Source organism: Myotis yumanensis, unplaced genomic scaffold (genome assembly GCF_028538775.1).
Source record: "Myotis yumanensis isolate MYYU_CA2020_CCGP unplaced genomic scaffold, mMyoYum1.0.hap1 SCAF_15, whole genome shotgun sequence".
NCBI lineage: Eukaryota > Metazoa > Chordata > Mammalia > Chiroptera > Vespertilionidae > Myotis > Myotis yumanensis.
The window spans coordinates 17,382,575-17,403,278 of record NW_027223766.1 but is presented as its reverse complement, the minus strand read 5'-3'; the positions used below and the strand labels follow the sequence as shown (position 1 = coordinate 17,403,278).

At 43.7% G+C, this 20,704-nt stretch overlaps 1 protein-coding gene across 5 annotated transcripts in view; it reads left to right on the top strand.

Annotated features, from left to right (window-relative positions):
• Window positions 1–20,704, top strand: part of SULF1 (sulfatase 1) — a 158,334-nt gene that overhangs the window by 90,754 nt on the left and 46,876 nt on the right. For all 5 annotated transcript variants that reach the window (XM_070392197.1, XM_070392196.1, XM_070392193.1 and 2 more), the window contains 3 exons: window positions 1,548–1,787; window positions 11,264–11,415; window positions 13,702–13,871. In XM_070392197.1, coding sequence (XP_070248298.1) covers window positions 1,548–1,787; window positions 11,264–11,415; window positions 13,702–13,871 — 562 coding nt within the window. The remainder of the gene's footprint in view (window positions 1–1,547; window positions 1,788–11,263; window positions 11,416–13,701; window positions 13,872–20,704) is intronic.

Sequence of the window (20,704 nt, the reverse complement as noted above, 5' to 3'; positions counted from 1 at the left end):
GCACCCTCCCCATTCTCCCAACAATCCACTTCGCCCATCGCATGTTTTTCTCCCTCCCTCTGTTCTCAACTCTCGTTTCAGAACCCTTATTGAACAGTCTCTCTAGGTCCCCTCTAACCGCAGAGGTACTGCTACTGCTGTACCTCCATTCTGAGGTGTATGTTGCTTTGCAGTTAACCCCAAGGATTTTTGTCATGTAGGTTTTCTTTTAGATCATTTACTACTGAAGACCAGCGGCAGCAGAGAATTTTCCATTTCCTTTGTTCATGCTTCACTTGGGGCCCAGCCCAGAGTGCAAGGCTGATAAAAATGCCCAGCATAAAATGGGTGCTCATGACATGTTATTCACTGATTACAAAAAGGTTGCGGGGTCCCCCGAAGACACCCACAGGGGAAGAAGCAGTTGGGATCCCCTAAGTGAAGCATAGTTTAGGGAGCTCTAATGAGACCCAATTAGAAACCTTCCTCCTGTTTGCCTAATGGTAAAAGCTGGTATGTGAAAAAAAATCAGGCAGACTGTGGCTTTTTGGACGGTGGCACGCTTCTCTTCTGCTGTGAATGCTCGCCTGGTTTGCATTACGATTCCCTTCCTTGCTGGAAAACTACACAGACTTTCTCCCTTTCTTTGGAAGAAGTGGGACCTGTTGGAAGTGTGAGGCTCCAGGATTCAAATGCAGTGGGCTTGGCTGTGGCGCTCTGTAGTGCATTTCTTGACAAGTCCTGAAAAGACTATTGAATTCTGGCCTGTGCTTTTCTCTGCAGTATTTGGATGGGTTTCAGCTGCAGTGTTTGGCTGGATAGAGTAATCGAAATAGATTTTTTTTTTCTTCCTCAGCAATCTTAGGTTACAATTTCATCTTTGACCGTGAAAACGGAATATTTTTCTACCACGCAAGTACTTTTGAGTGCACTAGAATCATGGCTCTCTTACAAGCAAACAACCTGTCTTTTGAAATTACATGCAAACAGGTGAAAATGTAAGCTGGTAGTGCTATCCTCAGAGGAACACTGGGCAGGCATTTGGGGAGTTTGCTAGAGGATACCAAGTTCCATTCATCTTTTTTTGTTGTTTTCTTAATTAAATGCAGGCATTTTGGAGGGACTTTTATTTAGTAGAAAAAAATGTTTTCCTCTTTTTTTCATAGATTAAAGCACAATCTGTAGGCATCGCTGCAATGTCACTAGCTCTGTGCATGTGTGGTGGGCGGGGGGTTTGATGTTATGTAAGAGCCTACCGTTCTCTGTGCTCTTCAAAGGGCGGCTGGCCTTTGAATCTGCTCCGTATCTGGAATTCCAGCTTTAATTATCAGATTAGCCTGCATTTTCCCCCTTGTGATTAAGGAGGAGAGAAGCTGAAGTGTGTTTATTATTCTGCAAAATACTTGACATAGTAGCATCCCAAATGTTTTAATTTTGTTCTGGAAATGAGAGCTGGTGAAATTATAGACTTCTTCAAGCCAAGGGAAGGAAATGAATAAATCAAGGGAACAGAGTCACTGAGTGACAAGACAAAAATGGCTAAACAACACTGGAATTGTGCCTTTCAGGGTCCCTGCAAGTCATGAACAAAACGAGAAGGATTATGGAACATGGGGGGGCCACTTTCCCCAACGCCTTTGTGACCACGCCCATGTGCTGCCCCTCCCGGTCCTCCATGCTCACGGGGAAGTATGTGCACAACCACAACGTCTACACCAACAACGAGAACTGCTCTTCACCCTCGTGGCAGGCGATGCACGAACCTCGGACTTTTGCTGTGTATCTCAACAACACTGGCTACAGAACAGGTAAAGGGTGAGCTTTCTGACCCGTGACCCTCTGACAAAACGTCTTAGACACAGGAAAACGCAGTGCCCGGTGAAATACATGAAGATCCAATAAGCTCCTAAGTGGAAGTATTTAGGGTATTCTCTTCTGTATCATATCCTTCCCTTCCCTCACTTTTCACTCTGAAGGATATACCAATGAGAGGCCCCTTAGAGAGAAGACAGAATGATTCTCAGTGGACATGTTCTCAAAATGTTGTGCTCATCAGAGGAGCCAGCAATTGGAATTTTCCAGGAGAACCTACAATAGATGATTTTTCTTCCCATTTGCCTGCTTACCTCAACCTCCCGAATCTCAGGCCATCATGGCACAGCCTGAGGCTTGTTTTAGATGTTGATAAATTTCTGTTGATTGTTCCTCGGGGTCTGGCACACAGTAGATGATCGCAATCATTTAGTGAATAAATAAATCATTGAATGCATAAATCAATGATGTGTACCTTATTGATGCATTTATTTATTCATTCATAATTTAGTAAGATTTGGAGTTTCTTTAGCTTAAGTTGTGGTCATTTTTAGGTCTCGGATGTTCACCTCCACCTTCCAAGAAAGGAAGGCAATTGCTATACCTGCTATCATTGTTTAACCTACATAGGGCAAGAGGAAGGTTTGGGTTAGTTGGTCTTTTGAAAATTGGGGACCGCTTTCAAGAGAGGTCATAAGCATCATGCCAGTCTTTCTAAGAAAGAAGCAAGGCTTTTTCTAGTAAGGCTGCCCACCCCCACCCTCACCCAAGCCTTTATTCTTCCAACATTTAGATGCTTTCAGCATTTCTTCATGAAAGGAAGTAAGAATGATTCTAGAGGGGCTACAATGCAAAATAGGTTTTTCAGAACCACCTATCATTAAAGCTTAGTGGAAATGATTTTACAAATTCTCTATCCCAAAGATTTAAAAGTAAAGGATTTCAGATAAATGTTTTCTGTTAAATCTCTTCAAAAAGTGAAATTAATCTTTCCCACTGATCTCAGGAAACATGTGGCCATTGGCTCCTCTGCACCCCGTGGGCACTTAATACTTTTTATTTGTAGATGAAACTATTCATTGTGAATACGACAGCATTGCCATTCGCAGACATTTCAAGATAGCCACTCACAGAGGAAGCTCCTCCCAGGAATCTCAGGGGTGTTTGCTTTTGCTGAGGAAAGAAACTAGGTTACTCCGAGGCCCTTATCCTGTTTCTCACATAAGTGATTTAAATTTATAGCACCTTTTATCCGAGAGCTCTGAAGCAATTTGCAAATCCATCAAGCATCCCTGTAGGGTTTTGTAGACAGCAAATGTACTTGGCTCTGTTTTATAACTGAAGTGGGGATTTCAAAAATTGTGTGACCAGCTCAGAAGCAAAATCAGCAATGGTCCCCTGATGCCTAATGGTTCCTGATTTGAACCACCCAATTTTGTTTTGTTCCTGGAAAGTATTGTGTGAGATCAGGCTCCTTTTAACTCCCAGGCTCCCTATAACTTTTTCCCAGCAGCGTACATACAGCCTGGAGGGTTGGGACTCTCACCATATCCAGAGCAATATGGACAATGTCCGTGATAAGTAGAGATGCAGGGTGAGTCATAGCATCCTGCAGGGCTGAGAGCAGCCAACGAGGGTTTGCTAATTTGTTTCGGGGCTAAACAAAGAAAGGGGGAAAACAAGATAAGTTCTGGAGGCATGGTATGCAGCAATGTGACTATAGTTGACAATATTGTACATGTACTTGTTTCAATCATGCTCTGCTGGATCCACCCTAAAATGGGTTGCAAGAACTTGAATGAAACTCAGAGATAATTTCATTCAATTCCCTTAGACCCACAAGATTAAGTTGACTCGCTGAAGTGGTACATTCGATGTTCTAATGGGAAGACCAGGCGTCAGGACCTTGGTCCTCGGGGCTCTCTCCAGTGTGCGACTCTAACTCATGGGTTCGGTCCAGGATGAAATTGCACATCATAAGGCTTTGCCCATGACAAGCGTCTGACCTTTTGTTCAGCCCAGCAGGCCTGCTTCATTCAGGGAGAGGAGATATGTTCTTGGAAACTAAGACAGGTTCTGAAGCCAGCCTTCTCCCTGGGGGTCCAGACACTTAGGTAATAGTGGAATTTATAGTGAGTCATCCTGCAAAATTAAAGGCATTTTTTCACGGGTAATAAGGACTCATCCAGATACTTAGTGTGGAAAACAAATATTGATGTGCCCATTAGTAAATCAGAAAAATTATAAATGGAAGACTAAAATGGCAGTGATAGGATCTACATAGTTTAAATTTATCTTTGATGGGAGCATATTGAAGTGTCTGAGACAATTAGGAAGCAAAGATGTCTTTGTGACAATAATTATTGATCTAACCAGGGACAGTGACACATTTGAAAATAAACAAATAAGCATATCAAGATGACAGGCACCTTAGGAAATTAAGAGAACTGGTGAGTAGGTATTAAACCAGCATAATTATTCATGAGCCACTAGACTAGTCGGAAAAGAGCCAGCATATAAAGATTTTATTGTTGTCTTAATAATGAATATATTATTTGGAACATTTAGCTGAGAACCGAAGAAAAATAATGAAGGAAACTGAAATATGTATTAGACATAAATATCCATCGAGAGAAAAGCACAAAGCAGCAATTAGATTTATGAAGAACAGCTCAGAGAAGACAAATTACTAAGAGGTTTATTTTGGGAAGAATCCAGAATACATGGATTTAAATGAATCGAATTGATCCAATATTATATTTACTGTTGTATGACATGATTTTTCTTTTTCAGAACTGAGGCATATTTTTGGACTGGCTATAGCCTAAATTTTTCTAAACTTACTCATGGAAAATATGAGTCTACAACTGCTTAAATGTTCGAGAAAGGGAAAATACAGTAACATGTCTATTGCATTTTATGTTCTGACAAGTGAACTGGGAATGACATTGGGTTATCGATCATAAAAATGAATATCCTGCCTGACTCTATGCTCAAAATTTCTTTAGCTTGCATTTCTTCTGAGGGGATAGACATGCATGTGAAACCTGGCCTAGTTTTAAGGTAAAGGGGATAAGCCATGTTTCAGAGGTAGCATCAAGTATTAGCAAAAACCCTGAACAAAGACTGAGGCCACCTGGTGTCACGTCCTAGCTCATTCGGCCTTTCATTTGTTTTTGAGAACTTGTAAAGAGGCTAGTTTTCCAACCGATCAAATGTAGAGATTGGACTAGAAGGATTCCTAAGTTTTCTTTCCTGTCCAAAATTATACTGTCATTTTATTATGGCCACTGCAGCTATTATATTGATTCACTTAAAAATTGTAGTGTTCAAGAATGTTAAACTACAGTGGGAAGCCTGGGGAGGGTTGGGGGGGGGGGGGGATTAAGAGACCAACTGAAGGACTTATATGCATGCATATAAGATTAACCAATGGACACAAGACACGGGGTGGGGGGGGGGGCGGGGGGTAGGGGTCGTGGGAATGTCAAGGGGGGGAAAAAAAGGAGACATATGTAATACTCTTTGTAATACTTTAAGAAATAAAAATTATTAAAAAAAAAAAAAGAATAATGGAAAAAAAAATTGTAGTGTTCAGATTATAATCAGAACACATGATACCTGAAATCACATGTGAATTAAATTTTAGTTCTGCTAATTCTACCTATCACTGAAGTATAAAGGGCAATATTTAACAGAGATCTGCAGTACCACTTTTTGTAGAATATTCTTTTGTAACAAAACAATTTATACAAATTAGTCAAATTTTCTAATTTCATGTCTTTTATATTATAGAAATTATTTATGTTACTTATGGCAAGTATATTTATTCTCTAATATAGGATTTTATAAAGGTAGAGTTCACTTAAAGTAAGACAAACTAATATTCTTTTTATGAGTACATAACAGAAGACCTAGCATTCCACAGTATGCTATTTATTGAGCATTCTTAGAACTTCACTAGACACTGGGCTGAGAAGAAATATAAAATAAGATCCTTGTCTTCATTAGACTTACAACCTAACTGGGGAAACCAGATGGGTTGACATAAGAGGAAATCATAATTTTTACTTTGTTTAAAATGATGTGTATTACTAGTTACGACCCGTGAAATCCTGTGACCCAAATCTATCAGTTACATAGAGTAAAAAAGCTCAGTTAGCACATCATTTTTTATATTGAATAAGATTTAACTTTTCCACAGCATCAGAAATCTTTTGTGTAGTTACTATTGCTGATTTCAAATAAATACCTTTGCCCTGGCCGGTGTAACTCAGTGGTTAGAGCGTTGGCCTGCACATCAAAGGGTCACGGGTTCAATTCTGGGCATGTACCTTGGTTCCAGGTTCAATCCCCAGCCCCAGTTGGGGTGTGTGTGGGAAGCAGCCAATCGATGTGTCTCTCTCACATCTTTTTTCTCTCTTTATCTCTCTCTCCCACTTCCTCCTCCCCTTTTTTTAAAAAATATATATTTTTATTGATTTCGGAGAGGAAGGGAGAAGGGCAAGAGATATAGAAACAACCATGATGAGAGAGAATCATGGATCAGCTGCATCCTGCATGCCCCCTACTGGGGATCGAGCCTGCAACCCAGGCATGTGCCCTTGACCAGGAATCGAACCCTTCAGTCCTCAGGCTGATGCTCTATGCACTGAGCCAAACCAGCTGGGGCCTCCTTCCCTTTTACTCTCTCTAAAAACCAATAGAAAAAATATCCTTGGGTGAGGATTAATAACAACAACAATAGTAATAATAATAAAATTAAATACCTTTGCTTTAAATAGCTCAAGGAAACTTTCCTATGTATTATGGCACAAATAGTCCTGGACAGAGTAGCATGGCCTAAAGTAAAAAATAATTATAACAAGTCTTTGTGATCTTTCTCCTGGCACCACCACCACCACCTTCTTAAACAGCTGTGAAGGGACGTGTTCAGTGGCCTCCCAGAGACAATGATACGGAAGGGCGGGTCGGTGGCCTGTTGGTGATATATTCAGATAGCACAGCAGTAAGTGAAGTTGAACGCCAGCACCAAAGGGGAGAAAAACTTCAAACTCCACATAATATAATGGCAATATGGACAAGCAAATGAAATTCACCTAAGGGAGAGAGGAAGAGATTTAATATATCTGGAGGGAAATCATTAGAAGGCCAGATAATCAATTGCAGAGTGTTGCCAGGGGTGATTACACATGAGTCTCAACGTCAAGAGGCAACAAAAAAGGCCAGAGTCACTCGATGCTGCCAACACGCTCTGTGAGGCATGAGGTCCCGGTCTTTCTTGGAACAAGTGTGATGGGCGAGGGCACATCTGGAAAACTGAGTACATTCTTTACACTCCATTAACACAAAGACACCGAAAACCTGGAGGGAGTTCTGACGTGAATGACAAGCACAGTAAAGAGACTCGTAGAAATAGTTTATAAGAAGAGGATGAAAGGGCAGTGAATAGCCATGGCAATGGGTAGAAAACAGTACAAAATAGTCTTTCGAGGGAAACAATTGAAGGAAGGGCTTGGCATGGCTGCCCTGGGAGGAAAAAACAAAAAATAAAATTAAGAGGAATAGGAACACTTCTATAACGAATCGAGCAGGGGGAAAGGAGCCAAATGGGAGAGCATGTGTTGCCACAAAATCAATCAGATCGGAAAAGAAAATATTGAAAACCTCTCAGGAAATGTTTTCAAACGCACAAGTGCAGAAACCTGGGATGAGAGTTCCTTGCACCGCAGAATGGTCAATTATTTACAATCAGAACACAGAGTCGAAAGGATAGAGATGATAGTGATGCTAATAACAACAGCAGCAGTAGCAGCACTTAAAAAGCTCTTGTTATGTGCTGGGCACTGTGTTGAGCACTTGATATTTGCATTAACTCATTTAATCCTGACCAGAATGCTACCGCTGTTATTATTATTGTCATGGTTTTAGGAAAGGGAATCAGAGGTAGAGTTAAGTAACTTGCCGGTAGACACATAGCGAAGCAAGTAGCAAGCCAGGATTGGAACCCAAGCAGGCTGGCTCCAGGGCTTATATCCCAAACCATTATACTCTTTTACTTCTTTGAAAACCAAAGGAGAGGAAAATAGAATAAACCTCCAGGGATGAGGCGCAGGCCAGAGGAAAGAGCTGGGCCTGAGGTTATTCAGTGGAAGATTCTGGAAACAGCCCCCTTCTGGAGTGACGTTGTTGGGCTGTGGTGCTGGTCGGCTGCCTGTGACTCCAAGTCATGTTGCTCTTGTCGGAAAAGGAAACTCATCTTGTGGTTCTGTGTGAAAAGGTGGTTAGTCTCTGAAGACAAGAACCCGTCATTAGGAGAATTCCTACTACACGGTCAGCTGGGAGGAAATCCTGAGTCAGACCTGACGTGAGAGCCTCTGACACTTTGTCCTACCCCCCGGAGCTGCTCCGCGGCCCTGGCAGAATCCTCAGGCTGTGGGCGTTTGGCTAAGGGACAGCTTGATCCATTCACTCACTCACAGATTCAACAGATAAACATTCACTCAACCAATAAGTAGACATTGCCTTGTTCCTCAGACTGAAGTCAACTCTTAAAAAAAAAAAAATCAGTCTGAGAAACATCAACTTCAGCAACTCTGGAGCTCTATTGTATGAACATATTTAGACCAAATCAGTGTTAAAATTATAATCTAAGTGAAAACACGAAATGTAACAAGTCTGGAACCTGTGGAATCCCCAGAATGCATGAGGATCCATAAACCCCAGTTCAAGAAACAAAACTTATGGAGCCCCTATACTATGGGCAAGGATGGAGAGGGGGTACAGAGATGAGGCCAAGGTAATGCTTGTCCTCAAAAACCTTACAGTCTAAGAAGGGTTAGGCTCACATATGAACTTGACTCTACCACTAGGAAGAAAGAGAGGATGTCTTTAGAGCCACAGACACAGATTGCTACAGGATTGGGGCAAAGACCAGGAGTGAAATGGCATGTGCTCTGGCCTTGACACAGAGAGGGAGATGAAGACAGTAGCACAGGAGAGGTAGAGAGATGCAAATTAGAGCTGCAGAGATGGACATGATCCAAGAAGTGCAGGTGGACTTGGAGAGAGAGTGATTTTGTGCAGACCCAAGGAAGGCTGAGGATAGCACTCTATCCAATTAAACTGGATCCTGCAGGTGACAAGGGTTCATCTAGACCAAGGGCGGGCAAACTTTTTGACTCGAGGGCCACAATGGGTTCTTAAACTGGACTGGAGGGCTGGAACAAAAGCATGGATGGAGTGTTTGTGTGAAGTAAACATAATTACATAAAAGGGTACGGTCTTTTTTTTTTTTTAGTTTTATTCATTTCAAATGGGCCGGATCCAGCCCTCGGGCCGTAGTTTGCCCACAGCTGATCTAGACTGTGAGAATAGGGTGATGTGACCAGAGCTGGTCTTCAGGAAGGCGGTACTGAGAGTGGAAAGACTCTGGAGCCTGGCAAGCAAAGCTGGCCAGGAGACTGGGTATCTGTGGGGGGATCACGTAATCAGAGAGGGAGGCAAGGTTCGAGAGCCATCACCCAGGTGGAACCTACAGGCGGTGGCGACTGCCGGGTGAGGGGCAGGTGCAATCAGGGAAGGCTCTAGGTTGCCAAGCGTGTTACTCAGCAGGGCGATTATACCACTCAGAGAATTAAAGGATAGCGGAGAAGTAAATTTGGAAGGGAAAATGATTAATTCCATTTGGATGACTGCGTTAAAGGGCAAGTAAAACATTCAGATGGAGATAATCTACAGGTAGTTGCAGATCAAAGATGAGAGCAAAGTAAATAGCTATCCCTTAAAGACACGGAAATGACGTACAGTGGATAAGGTGATGATAGAGAAATACGTGCTTTAAGACAATACCAGGGAAGTGCCTGGATTCTAGAGTCTGTTTTCATCCCAAGCCAATCATCCGGGAACCACCTGTTTTCATTGTAAAACCTGCCTAATGAAGCCAGGAAATGGCTTTGACCTAGAAGGCAGAGGACATGCTCTCTCCCTAAATTAAAGAGGGAGGCCTTTCAAAGATCAGAAAAATTAAAACATGCATGCATGTGTGTATGTATGTGTAGATATAAGTGTGTGTGTACACATACACTTCACTACACACATATGTATTCCCATATATCCTATATAATAAAAGGCCAATATGCAAATTGTCCCCTCAACCGGGAGTTCAACCAGGGGGTGGGGCCAGCCCACCAACCGCCCACAGCCCCTCTCCTCAGCCAGCCCGGCCCCCAATTGGCCCAGATCGGGGTGGGCCAGCTGGACCCCACCCATGCACGAATTCGTGCACCAGGCCTCTAGTTCATATATAAAATTAAATGTTCTCTAGTCCTTCATACTTTAGGTGAAGGTTATGTATGTGTCTAGTCAGGTAATCAAACTCTTAGGTTTACTCTGAATAGTGCTTATTTATACCTGTTTTCCTGATGGGATTAAAATAGTTACAAGTGGCACCCTCTTTCTCTCAAAAGTATGCCAACAATACACTTCTGATCATTAAAAAGGGTGTCTGGCTTCAAGATCGAACCCATTTAGTTCTTGAAACCCCAACCTACCAACCCCCCCCCCCCACCCCAGTCATCATCTTTGGCAGAGGACCATGTTCATGGCTTACTTCTCTGAAGGACCAGTAAGCCGTGTGGCAGTGGCCTTTCATGGATGTGACATGTGGAAGTTACATGTGCAGTCCTTCCAGTGGCCTTCTCCATGAGAATGGAGAATTCATGGTGCAAATACTTTAATCATACTACCTATCATTCTATGAAGATTAGTCATCTATGTAGCATCTCTGTGTTGCCAGAATTTTTTATTTTTGTTTTGAAGAGATAGACATTCACATTTGTAAAATGCACATAACGTAAACACAGATGACACAAAATACATGACACATGAAAACCCTGAACACATCCCATAAAAACAAAGTGTACCTCAGACCTTTGGTTTAGAAGATTTGTACTCTCTGGATATGTAAAAAGAAGGACACGCTTTTCAGTAGTGTTTCTATAATGCACAACCCTCCAACAGTAAGTTAAAAAAGCGTAATTTAATACAAGGACTGAACTTTCACCTCTCCAATATGTGTGTGCCCAGGGGTAGTATCCCAGGTCTCGCACTGACTGCTTCTCTGGTTGTTACATCAACTTAACAAAGGGGTATGTTCTGCTGGTATCCCAGTAAAACCACAAGCAGAGCTGCACCCAGAGTACCATGATCATTATGAGGTTTTATTGAATTATAATCCATGTACTTGGGGGCTACTTTTATTTACTCAAAAGGAAAATGTGTGTATGTATGTCACTTTGCCAAAGGATTAGGGTATAACACTAATGTTATTTTGACATCCACTGTTACCTGGGTTAACTTTTCTTCTACCATCTCTTTTTCAAGCCATCGTTTCATATTTTTGCATTTATACATTTATTTATGATTAATCATTTCACATGAGAACATAATCCTTTTTTTCCTCCCATTGCAGCCTTTTTTGGAAAATACCTCAATGAATATAATGGCAGCTACATCCCTCCTGGGTGGCGAGAATGGCTTGGATTAATCAAGAATTCTCGTTTCTATAATTACACTGTTTGTCGCAACGGCATCAAAGAAAAGCATGGATTTGATTATGCAAAGGTAATTTTCAGGCACTTTTACACGGCATCAATTTACTTTGTGCATAATGGAGAACAGCCATTTTCAGCAAATTAACCTATCCGCAAGATTGGCTTGCTATGTTCTCACAATGTTAGAATGAGAAATTTTAAGGTAATTTTAAACTCCAGGCAAGAAAAGACTCTCAAGGAACACTGACTTTATGTAGTGATTTTTCCCCCTCATCAGAACACAAGGCAATCAGCCTTTGATGAAAGGATCATCAGGAAAATCATAGATGCCTCCACTCTGTCTTGTGATAATTTCTGGTTTCCCTCCCACACCCGGAGGACTTGTCCACATAATCAAATGTTCATCTTGTACTGTTTGCTGTTCACTGAGATGAAAGTCAATTTTGTCTTCAGATTTAGCTGTAAAAATAAGAGCAAACAAGTGGAATAATCAGAGGTTGGGGACCCACACTCCTCCCTTGGACTCCTGTCTGGCCAACCTTAGCTATGAGATCAGGACACCTGCCCAGGGCAGCTCGAGTCCGAGAGGGTCTCTAACGCTGTCAATCCTAGGATTTCCAAATCAGTTCGTAGAAACTGGAATTGGCATGCCCCACGGTCCCCTCGCAAATGGATCCTAGATTAGACTTTAAAATTCCCCAGGGTTCTGTGACTGCCAATGTAAACACGACAATTTTCAGATCACAGGAGTGAAGGGGGAACATATCTTTGAATGTAGCCTGCGCATGAGCCTAAAATAGCCTCTTCCCTTCTGGCCATACTCACCTCTTCCTCATTTACCTAAAAGAAGCCTCGGACCCGCTCTATGTAGCACAGATCACTACCAAAGAGCTGCTGGTGGACATGAGAAGGGGGGAACTTGATTTAATTTGGGCACATGGCTGCCTTGCTGCTTGGCCTGATTTAAGCACAAGGAACTTGGTGGGAGATAAGATGTAAGTCTCCTCTTTCATACCCTTTAGAAAACAATGAATGCAAATGAGGTCACAAACATCCCTAATAAGTTTCCAGACTCATCAAAGTTGAGAGCTAGCTGGTAGGGACCTCGGAGGCAGATCTGAGCTGCATCCTACAACGCACTGATTGCCACCGCCATCATTTTTTATCTGTGGGGATGCTTTTCATGCTCCTTGTTCAAGCGATTAACCTCTCTTCCCCTGTTGTCCTAAGGACAGCGATGTAATCAAGATTCCCTCCCAAGGCTAAATCAGCGTAACTTGCCCATTACCACAGCTGATTAAGTGTCAAAGACAACTGTGTCCAAAAAGAATATATATCTTTTTTTTTTAGTGGGGAAAGGAATGAAACAGACACTCCCATAGAAAAAGGTGATAGCCTGTGGGCTTGTCCTAACAATGGCATGTGACACGGATTCCGTCCCTTGGGCGCTGCTTTTGCAGCTGTTCTGGTCCTTAAATCTACATGTGATTCGTCAGGCCGGGACGCCCCTGCCGCTGTGAACCTTGCCCGGGCGCTTTCTGACGTTTCTGCTGCAACTCTAGGCTCCTGACACACACTTAGAGGGGCAGGTGGTTTAATTTAAGTTTTCATCTTGCCTTTCCTTTTCATTCCCTTCTAGACTTGCATCAGCCCCTGGGACTGGGGGTTAAGTCATTTTATTAACGTCAGGCTCTAATCCCAGCAGCTGTATCATTTTAGCTGTGCAATTAACAGAGGATAATCTGCAGGAAATCAACTGCTTCCCATATTTAGTGTTTCAAGTACATTAATTAATAAAATGTTACAGCTTTTCCTGTGCACCCAGATTTTGGCCAAGGTTTTCTTTAGCAATTATTGTATAATTCCTACAGGTGAATTTTTAATTTAAAAGAAAAGATCTTTTGCTTGTGTGTGTGTGTGTGTGTGTGTGTGTGTGTGTTTGTGTGTTCTGGAACTGTGAATGTGCAGTGGGTGTTGGTGTTTCCTGCCCTTGAAGTAATTAAATTTTTGTCAATGGATTACATCAACGAAATCTGAGAATGAAATATGTATCCGGTGTTTTATGTGCTCTAGCATTTGGGTTGCCAGATCTGATCATTATCTTAGGCAAACAGGACTTGACTTTTTTCGTGCCTAATTGCTAAGTTGTGCATTACTCAGAATACAAGTTACCACGCTAGTGACCCTAGAAAGTCCCTGGCAACTGACGTGTTGCCTTGGGAAGTCCAGTGCCCCTTCCCGCTTTAGACCTTCCCTCGTCATTCAGTGAGTTGCTTCTGAGGAAAGCAGTATTCAAATGTGATCTGATGAATGTCACCTTTTGTAATTTCTGTTTTGTGTCAAATGTATGTTTCAGGACTACTTCACAGACTTAATCACTAACGAGAGCATTAATTACTTCAAAATGTCTAAGAGAATGTATCCCCATAGGCCCATTATGATGGTGATCAGCCACGCCGCGCCCCACGGCCCCGAGGACTCGGCCCCACAGTTTTCAAAACTGTACCCCAATGCTTCCCAACACATGTGAGTAATACCATCGGCTCTGGGACCTGCTGAATATGGGCCTCTGCTTTGCTCCCCACCCTGCCTCTCTCCTCACCCCATTTCCTTCCACACGACAGGAACATCAGCGTGGAACAGGCTTGCAACCAAGGGCCTTAGCTAGGTCGTCTGATTAGGAATCCCATTTCTAACATTTGTAAATTGCCAAAAGGAAAGCAAAGAAGCACACAGGGCGAATGAGGCGATTCTTATCAAGCGTTCCCTTCTGTTATCTTAATATTCATGAGTATCGTCTAATAATGACGATGATCAAACTGTTTGCTTTTCATAGCAGCAGAGTGGTGACCTGGTCTGGTTATAGAAACACGGTTCGTTTTCTAGGAGAAAACTTGTGAAACAGCGTTGCTGCAGGCGTGCAGTTAGGTTTGCGCCAGAAAGCAGCAGGAGGGGCCTTGCCCAAGAGGTCTGCCCAGGTCACGGCTTTAAAATAACCTGCTGCTTCTTTTTGAGAGGAGGGGCTGTGCAGAGAGCAGAAAGCTGTGTTATGCCGAGCGTGCTCGGTAGCCAAGGGGGGAAACATCTGGGTGCTTCGGCAGCAGAGAACATGGTTTTGGTGTTGACTCTGTGGACACGTTTGCTTCCGACCTGTTGTAATAATATGCAGTCTTCCCCACAGAGCCTTTGGCTCAGGGTTTGCTGCAAGTTTGGCCCTCAAGGAGGTTGGGAACAGGAATCGATATATGTTTATCCTTAAAGCTCAAAAATTGATTCTTAATCTGTTAGTGCTTAAATACCATCTGTTTTTATCCACACTGATGTTCTACCCATGATCCTGGACAAAAAAAAAACATAGATTATGCAGTTGGCCTAATATTTATGAGGGCCACTGTGATACTCTGCTGCACAGCAAATGGACATGAGGAAGGTACAGTTGTTGACATTGGAGAACCAATAAGCCCAAACAGGGACTGGCTGGCACACGGGGGCCAAATCCAGCTTGCCAATAGTTTGTATTAATAAAGTTTTATTGAAGCACAGCCATATCCATTTATTTAGGTACTGTCTATGGCTGCTTTCACAATACAACAGCAGAGCTGAGTAGTTGTGGCAGGTACTGGGTGGCCTGGAGTGACTAAAATAGTACCTACTATCTGGTCCTTTACAGAATAAGTTTGCCCCAGATCCCTGCTCTAGGCAACTGTCCAATTAGCCACATTACCAGTGGGACCAGAAGTGGTAAGACCTCAGGCAGGCGTAGAGGGGACTATGGAAATTTGGAGGAGCGTGTGTTCACATCTTTTGGGGGAACCAGGAAAAATGCGTGGACCAGGAGGCATTCAACATGGGCCTCAAATGATGGATAAAATTCCTGCAGCCGATTCTACAGAGTGGGTTGATGATTTCAGGAAGAGAATGTGGCTCGAACAGGTGGTCACCACATAAGTGAGGTGATCTCAGATGTGACTTAGGAAGTGGAGAATGGGATGCAAGGAAAGTAAGGCGGGGGGGGGGGGGGCGGTGCAGAGAGATAAAGCTAGAAAGAGAATGAGCAGAATATTGAGTTCGAGTGAATTTGAACATAACTGTAAGCAGATAGTCACTGGGGGTTATTTAGTAGGGTAATGGCATAATATCTGACTCGGCCATTTTTACATGAAAATAGTGTCAGTTATTCTTTAGTTCAGATGAACCACCTGTAAGCCTTATTAGTGAGTTCATAAAGTGAAATCTACACATGGCAGAGGGAAAAGTGTTCAGATCTTAAAGGCACGCAAGAGTGGGTTCCCATCGCAGCTGTCCTCACTGAGTCTGGGGGCAATTTCTTTTTTTTTAATTTTTTTAAATTGATTTTTTGAGAGAGAGGAAGGCAGAGTGATGGAGAGAGAGAAACATTGATGTGAGAGCGTAATACCCATTGGCTGCCTCCCAATGCTCCCCCACCAGGGATTGAGCCCGAAACCCAGGCATGTTCCCTGACCAGGAATCAAACTGGCAACCCTTTAGTGCACGGATGTCACTCATCCAGCTGAGCCACACGGGCCAGGGCAGGGATAATTTCTTTAACCTCTCAGAAGTTCCATTGTCTCATCTGCAAAATGGAGATAATATTAGCACCTTGACATGGTGTCATGCATGAAAATCAAGAGAAGCAGCATAGCTAAAGTCCCCAGATAGGGCCTGGGGCATAGAAGTCACTTCATTGATGTTAATTCTTGTTGATTCTTTCTATTAAGATGAACCATATAACACTGCTCTTTCTTTTTCTTTTTTTAATTCTTTATTGAATAAAGAGTTATATAGTTCCCCCCTCCCATTGACCTCTCCCCAGCCACTCCCACCCCACAGCACATGCCCTCACCCCCCTAGTGTCTGTGGTCATTGGTTATGCTTATATGATGCATACAACCAAAGGGCTTGTATGCATGCATCTCAACACTGCTCTTTCTTGTTTTATGTTTGACCTACGGAAAGTGCAATTTGATTTGGTTCAACTTAATGTTTAGGGGAAGCAGCTAGTGAGAGGACAGGTTGATACTTGCCCACTGTGACATGACAAATCTCCTGACACACTAAGACTCACTTTGGGATGCGCCTCCCGCACCTGGCCATTCTGAAAACACAGACAGGATAAGCACCGAGGTGGCCTGTGTTATCTCTTCCAGGTGCAAAACCAGCGCTACGGGCAAGCGCCAGTTTGGAGCACAGCCTTAGCCGCAGAAAATGGAAATCCGTGGGGTTGGCTGAGTGACTGAGCTTCTATCTGCTGCTAAACTGTGGGGTCTGGTGTCCCTAGTCCCCACAGGCCTTAGGGCCTTGGGTTGCTGGCGTCTTTGTTGCAAAGGTCTGCCGGCTGCCGCTGGGGGAAGGGGCTGGAGAGAGTCAGTGTGCATCTCTTGTTACTGTGAGTGACAGCACCGGTTCACAGTTCAGTCCGCAGACAAAGGGAGTGAGACAAATGGAAGACAAGCTGCCATTTGGGGCGCATGGAGCTGCTGAATGGCCGGTGTCCTTAGCACATCAGCAACACATTGGAGCGAAGGGATGGCAGGAGTGACGTGCGCTGCAGAACGATTTGGCAGGCCCAGGGACAACAGAGCAGGAAGCTGCAGACTCGCCCCCACGGCGGGGCCCAAGTAATGCGGACGCTTTCCGCCAGGTCGCCTTCCTTGGTGGTCAGGCGTTATTGAGCCGCCTTTCATCGGCTTTGGGTCCTGGCTCTGTGACCCACTCAGCCCTGAGCGAATGTATCACGTTTGCATGGTGCTTGCCGGTCCTGACAAAGGATGAAGCCAGGCCAACCCTGGCTTGTTGGCTTTACAAAAGGAGGCTAGAGGTTATGCCCACTGACTGAGAATGAGAGCAGGTTCCCGGCCACTCGGGACAGAGGCACTGTGTAAGCAGACAGTAGCCCAGCCGCTCCTGGCCTCCCAGGCATTTGAGGGCGCCGCCATCATAACAGCACACAGAGCATCCCTATCGCAGAGCCCTTCCCTACGGCTAAGACCCTGCTGTACTTCTCAGTAAGTTACCTGGCCAGTATCCTCCGAGTAGTGCTGTACCTCACTCTGGCTTTGACATAACTTCTTGCCCCTGGCCTCAGGGATGTCAGGATAGGCACCCGTGGCAGGGAGGCTCACTGACCAAGCTCCCTCACCACCTTCCTGCCACCGATGTGCCTATCAGCTGAAAATATTTCTGTGCGTGTTTCAGTTCCACATCCTTTCTTCCCATACCTGGGAATGTGTCACTGTGTGTGTGAACGCACAGGTTCAGGCGAAATCTCCAATCTCCGCAGAACCATCGTGTCGGCTAATGTGCGAGAATCGTTCCGGAAGTGGAGCTTTCGGCTGAACACGGTGTGTTAAATGGGAAACTATCTCTGTGTAAGCCTCCAAAGGTTTTGAAACACCTTTGTGATCTAAAGTTGGGGGGGAAAAAAGTCTTGCCTTAACAAGAAGTTGCACGTTCTTACTTTATTTCTTCCACAAATATGTAAAAGGAAATCCTTTCCAAGGCCAGAGAATTTTTAATTCGCTATAAAAATTTCTGATTTGGGCCAAACTAGTTGCCCACCTTGTTCTCTCCATCTTTTCTGCTCATCCTGTTCCCTGAAGTCCAAGTGCACAACTCTAGGGGGCAGCATGCACACCAAGTACCATGTAAATGGGGGGATGCAAGGCGGCTCTGTCCTGAGAACAGAACCAGGTGTCTCATCTATGCCTTCCAGTGCCCGGTGTGCATTGGTTAGCAAATAAATAAATGTGCTAACCCCTCCAACTAGCTGACATTAAAACGTTTTTTTAATAATCTATAATAATAAAAGCATAATATGCTAATTAGACCGGACGTCCTTCTGGACGACCTTCCAGACAAAGCTGGGGCTGCGAGAGAATTCTGGGTCTCTGGTGCCGGAGGGAAGCCGGTGCCTGCAGCCAGGGGAAGGAAGGCCTACTCTTGCACGAATTTTGTGCATCAGGCCCCTAGTATAAAAATAGTTAAATAATTGGTTTTATGAATTAAAAAAGGACACCTAAAAATAGCATAATTCCATAAATTTTCAGATTAAAAAAAAAAAAAAGACTTAAAAATTTTTTTTTAACAAATAGACCCCAAAATGGCTTTGCCCAGGTCACATAGGTAGATTGGGTCAAAGCTGGAGCCAAAACTTGATTCTCTTGGACCCAGGTGATGTTCCCACCAGGCTTGCTCAGTACCCATCAAAGTCACAATTAATATTAGAAGCGGCTCCTAGGTGTGCATTGGCACAATTCTAATTGGCGTTGGCAACATTGTTAGAAAACTCTTCAAATTAGTTTGGTAATGTAGCTATAATCAAGATCATTTGTTATTATTCTGCATGTGTTCAATTTTACCTAAGAAAAGACATTTGCACTCTTGTGGGGAATATCTCCACAAAGTCAATTAAGTAAGTTCAATTTTAGTGAAAGCTGAGACCGTGTGGCTTGGGAGATTAAGTATAGAGTTTCCAATTTAATGCCTTGAGTGTGTGTCTTCCATCTGTGTAACTGGCTTATTCTGGGAACTGAGACCTATTTTATTTCTCAGGGAATGATGGTTCCGCTACCAATACCTTTTAAGGCTTAGACCACTGGGGGATTTTGTTGTTGGTTGAGACTAAACAAATGGAGAAAACACGTGTCCCACTGTAACACACTAGAAACATCTTTATTTTCACTGGTGACAACAAAGGCCACCAGTGGTCAGAATGAACTGCTGAGTTCCTTGCCTTTCCCCAAGTGTGGATTTAATCTACAGCGCATGCGTTTCTTGAAACTGTTTCTTTGCTCATAAGAATTATTCTCCTAAAATACCCACCCATCAGAAAGAAAGGGGACAGTATTGATTTTCAGAATTCTTATTCCTGTTCCATCGATAAGCAATACTGGAAAGAGAATCAAAGGCCAAAGAGAATTGGCATTGATGTGGAAGGCTGAACTTACCGATGCGGGGGCTAGTGACTAGAGAAAAACAAGATGCAGGCAAACTCACCCGGGAAAGTTAATACTGTCAGGGTCTGGAATAGTCTGTTGAGGCTCTAGGTATGTTTTCTGGAGAGCCTGAGGTCTGGAGCGCACCGTTCTGGGCAAAACTCGTAGCTGAAGAGTCAACAGAAAGTCTCTCCAACCCAGGCACATGGGGCTATAACTCACACGAATGTCGTGGGGGTTTTTTAGAAAAGCAACGGAAACTCAAAAAGGACAAGTTGGTTCTTTGTCCTCTCAATTTTAAAGCAAACAGCCAGCGTTACCTTCCTTCTCGCTGACGCATCCAGGGTGCCGTGCAGGCTCAGATGCTATTCTGTATTTGCCACGAGAGTAGATGCTCAGCATCTGGTGGGAGGTATCTGAATGGGAAGCAGGAACTGCTCATGTTTTAAATCAGGATGAAGGCGGAGGATTTCAGGACTTACTTTTCCATAGAAAGAAATGTTTGTACCCGTTCTCCTTTTGCTGACTGGGATTTCGAGGTGCTTCTTGGGGGCTGTGGCCATTTGTGACGTCGTGGAAGGAGCACCCGCCCCAGCATGTCCTTATGTCCACTTCACTTCCCGGTTTGTAAAATGGGACTAAGATGCCCTGCCTGCCCCTCAGGGTTGCCACAACCATCAAATGAGCTAGACAATGAGCTTTTTCCCAGGCACCTGTAAGTGTGGCTCTCATGTGGTCCCAGGATTTGTTCTTCCAGTCTCTGAAATCCCTTTAACCCTCACAAGAACTCTTTGAAGTTGTCATACCCATTATATAGGTGAGGAAAGAGAGGCTTAGAGAAAAAACGTTGCCCACAATCACACACTAATAAGTAACTGAGCAGGGATAAGAATTCGGGTCTGATTTCAAAGCATTCTGGAACAATTGAATAAGTGGTTTTCCACTTTTCCTTAAAACAATTCCCTGCTTCTTTCCCTGGCTTTTGTTCCAGCTGACCGCTCCAGTGGGTTTGAATAATTCTAAGTCAATTCTTAGCTAGGGAAGCAGTCCTTAATTATCGGGAGGTGGGGGAGAGGGAAGGACAGAAGGCTGCATCTTCCAGGAATTTGGGAGACCCCAGCAGGAGGCAACCACAGGCCTTTGGCAAAAGATCACTTTTCAACAACATTGTCAATTTCAGTGACCCCTGACCTTCCACCTGCAGGTCCCTGAACAGCTGCTGTGTTGTGGAAAGCAGTGGCAGTCTGTCTTCTTTTAAAAGGCAAATGCATACCTCCCCCTCCCTGCCCCCTGCTGAGATCCCACCTGGGATTTCAGCCCCAGAGCTGGGGGTCATCTCGCACATCCAGAAATTAAGCAAAAAAAAAAAAAAAAAAAAGGGCAGGGAGTATAGCTTTGACAACT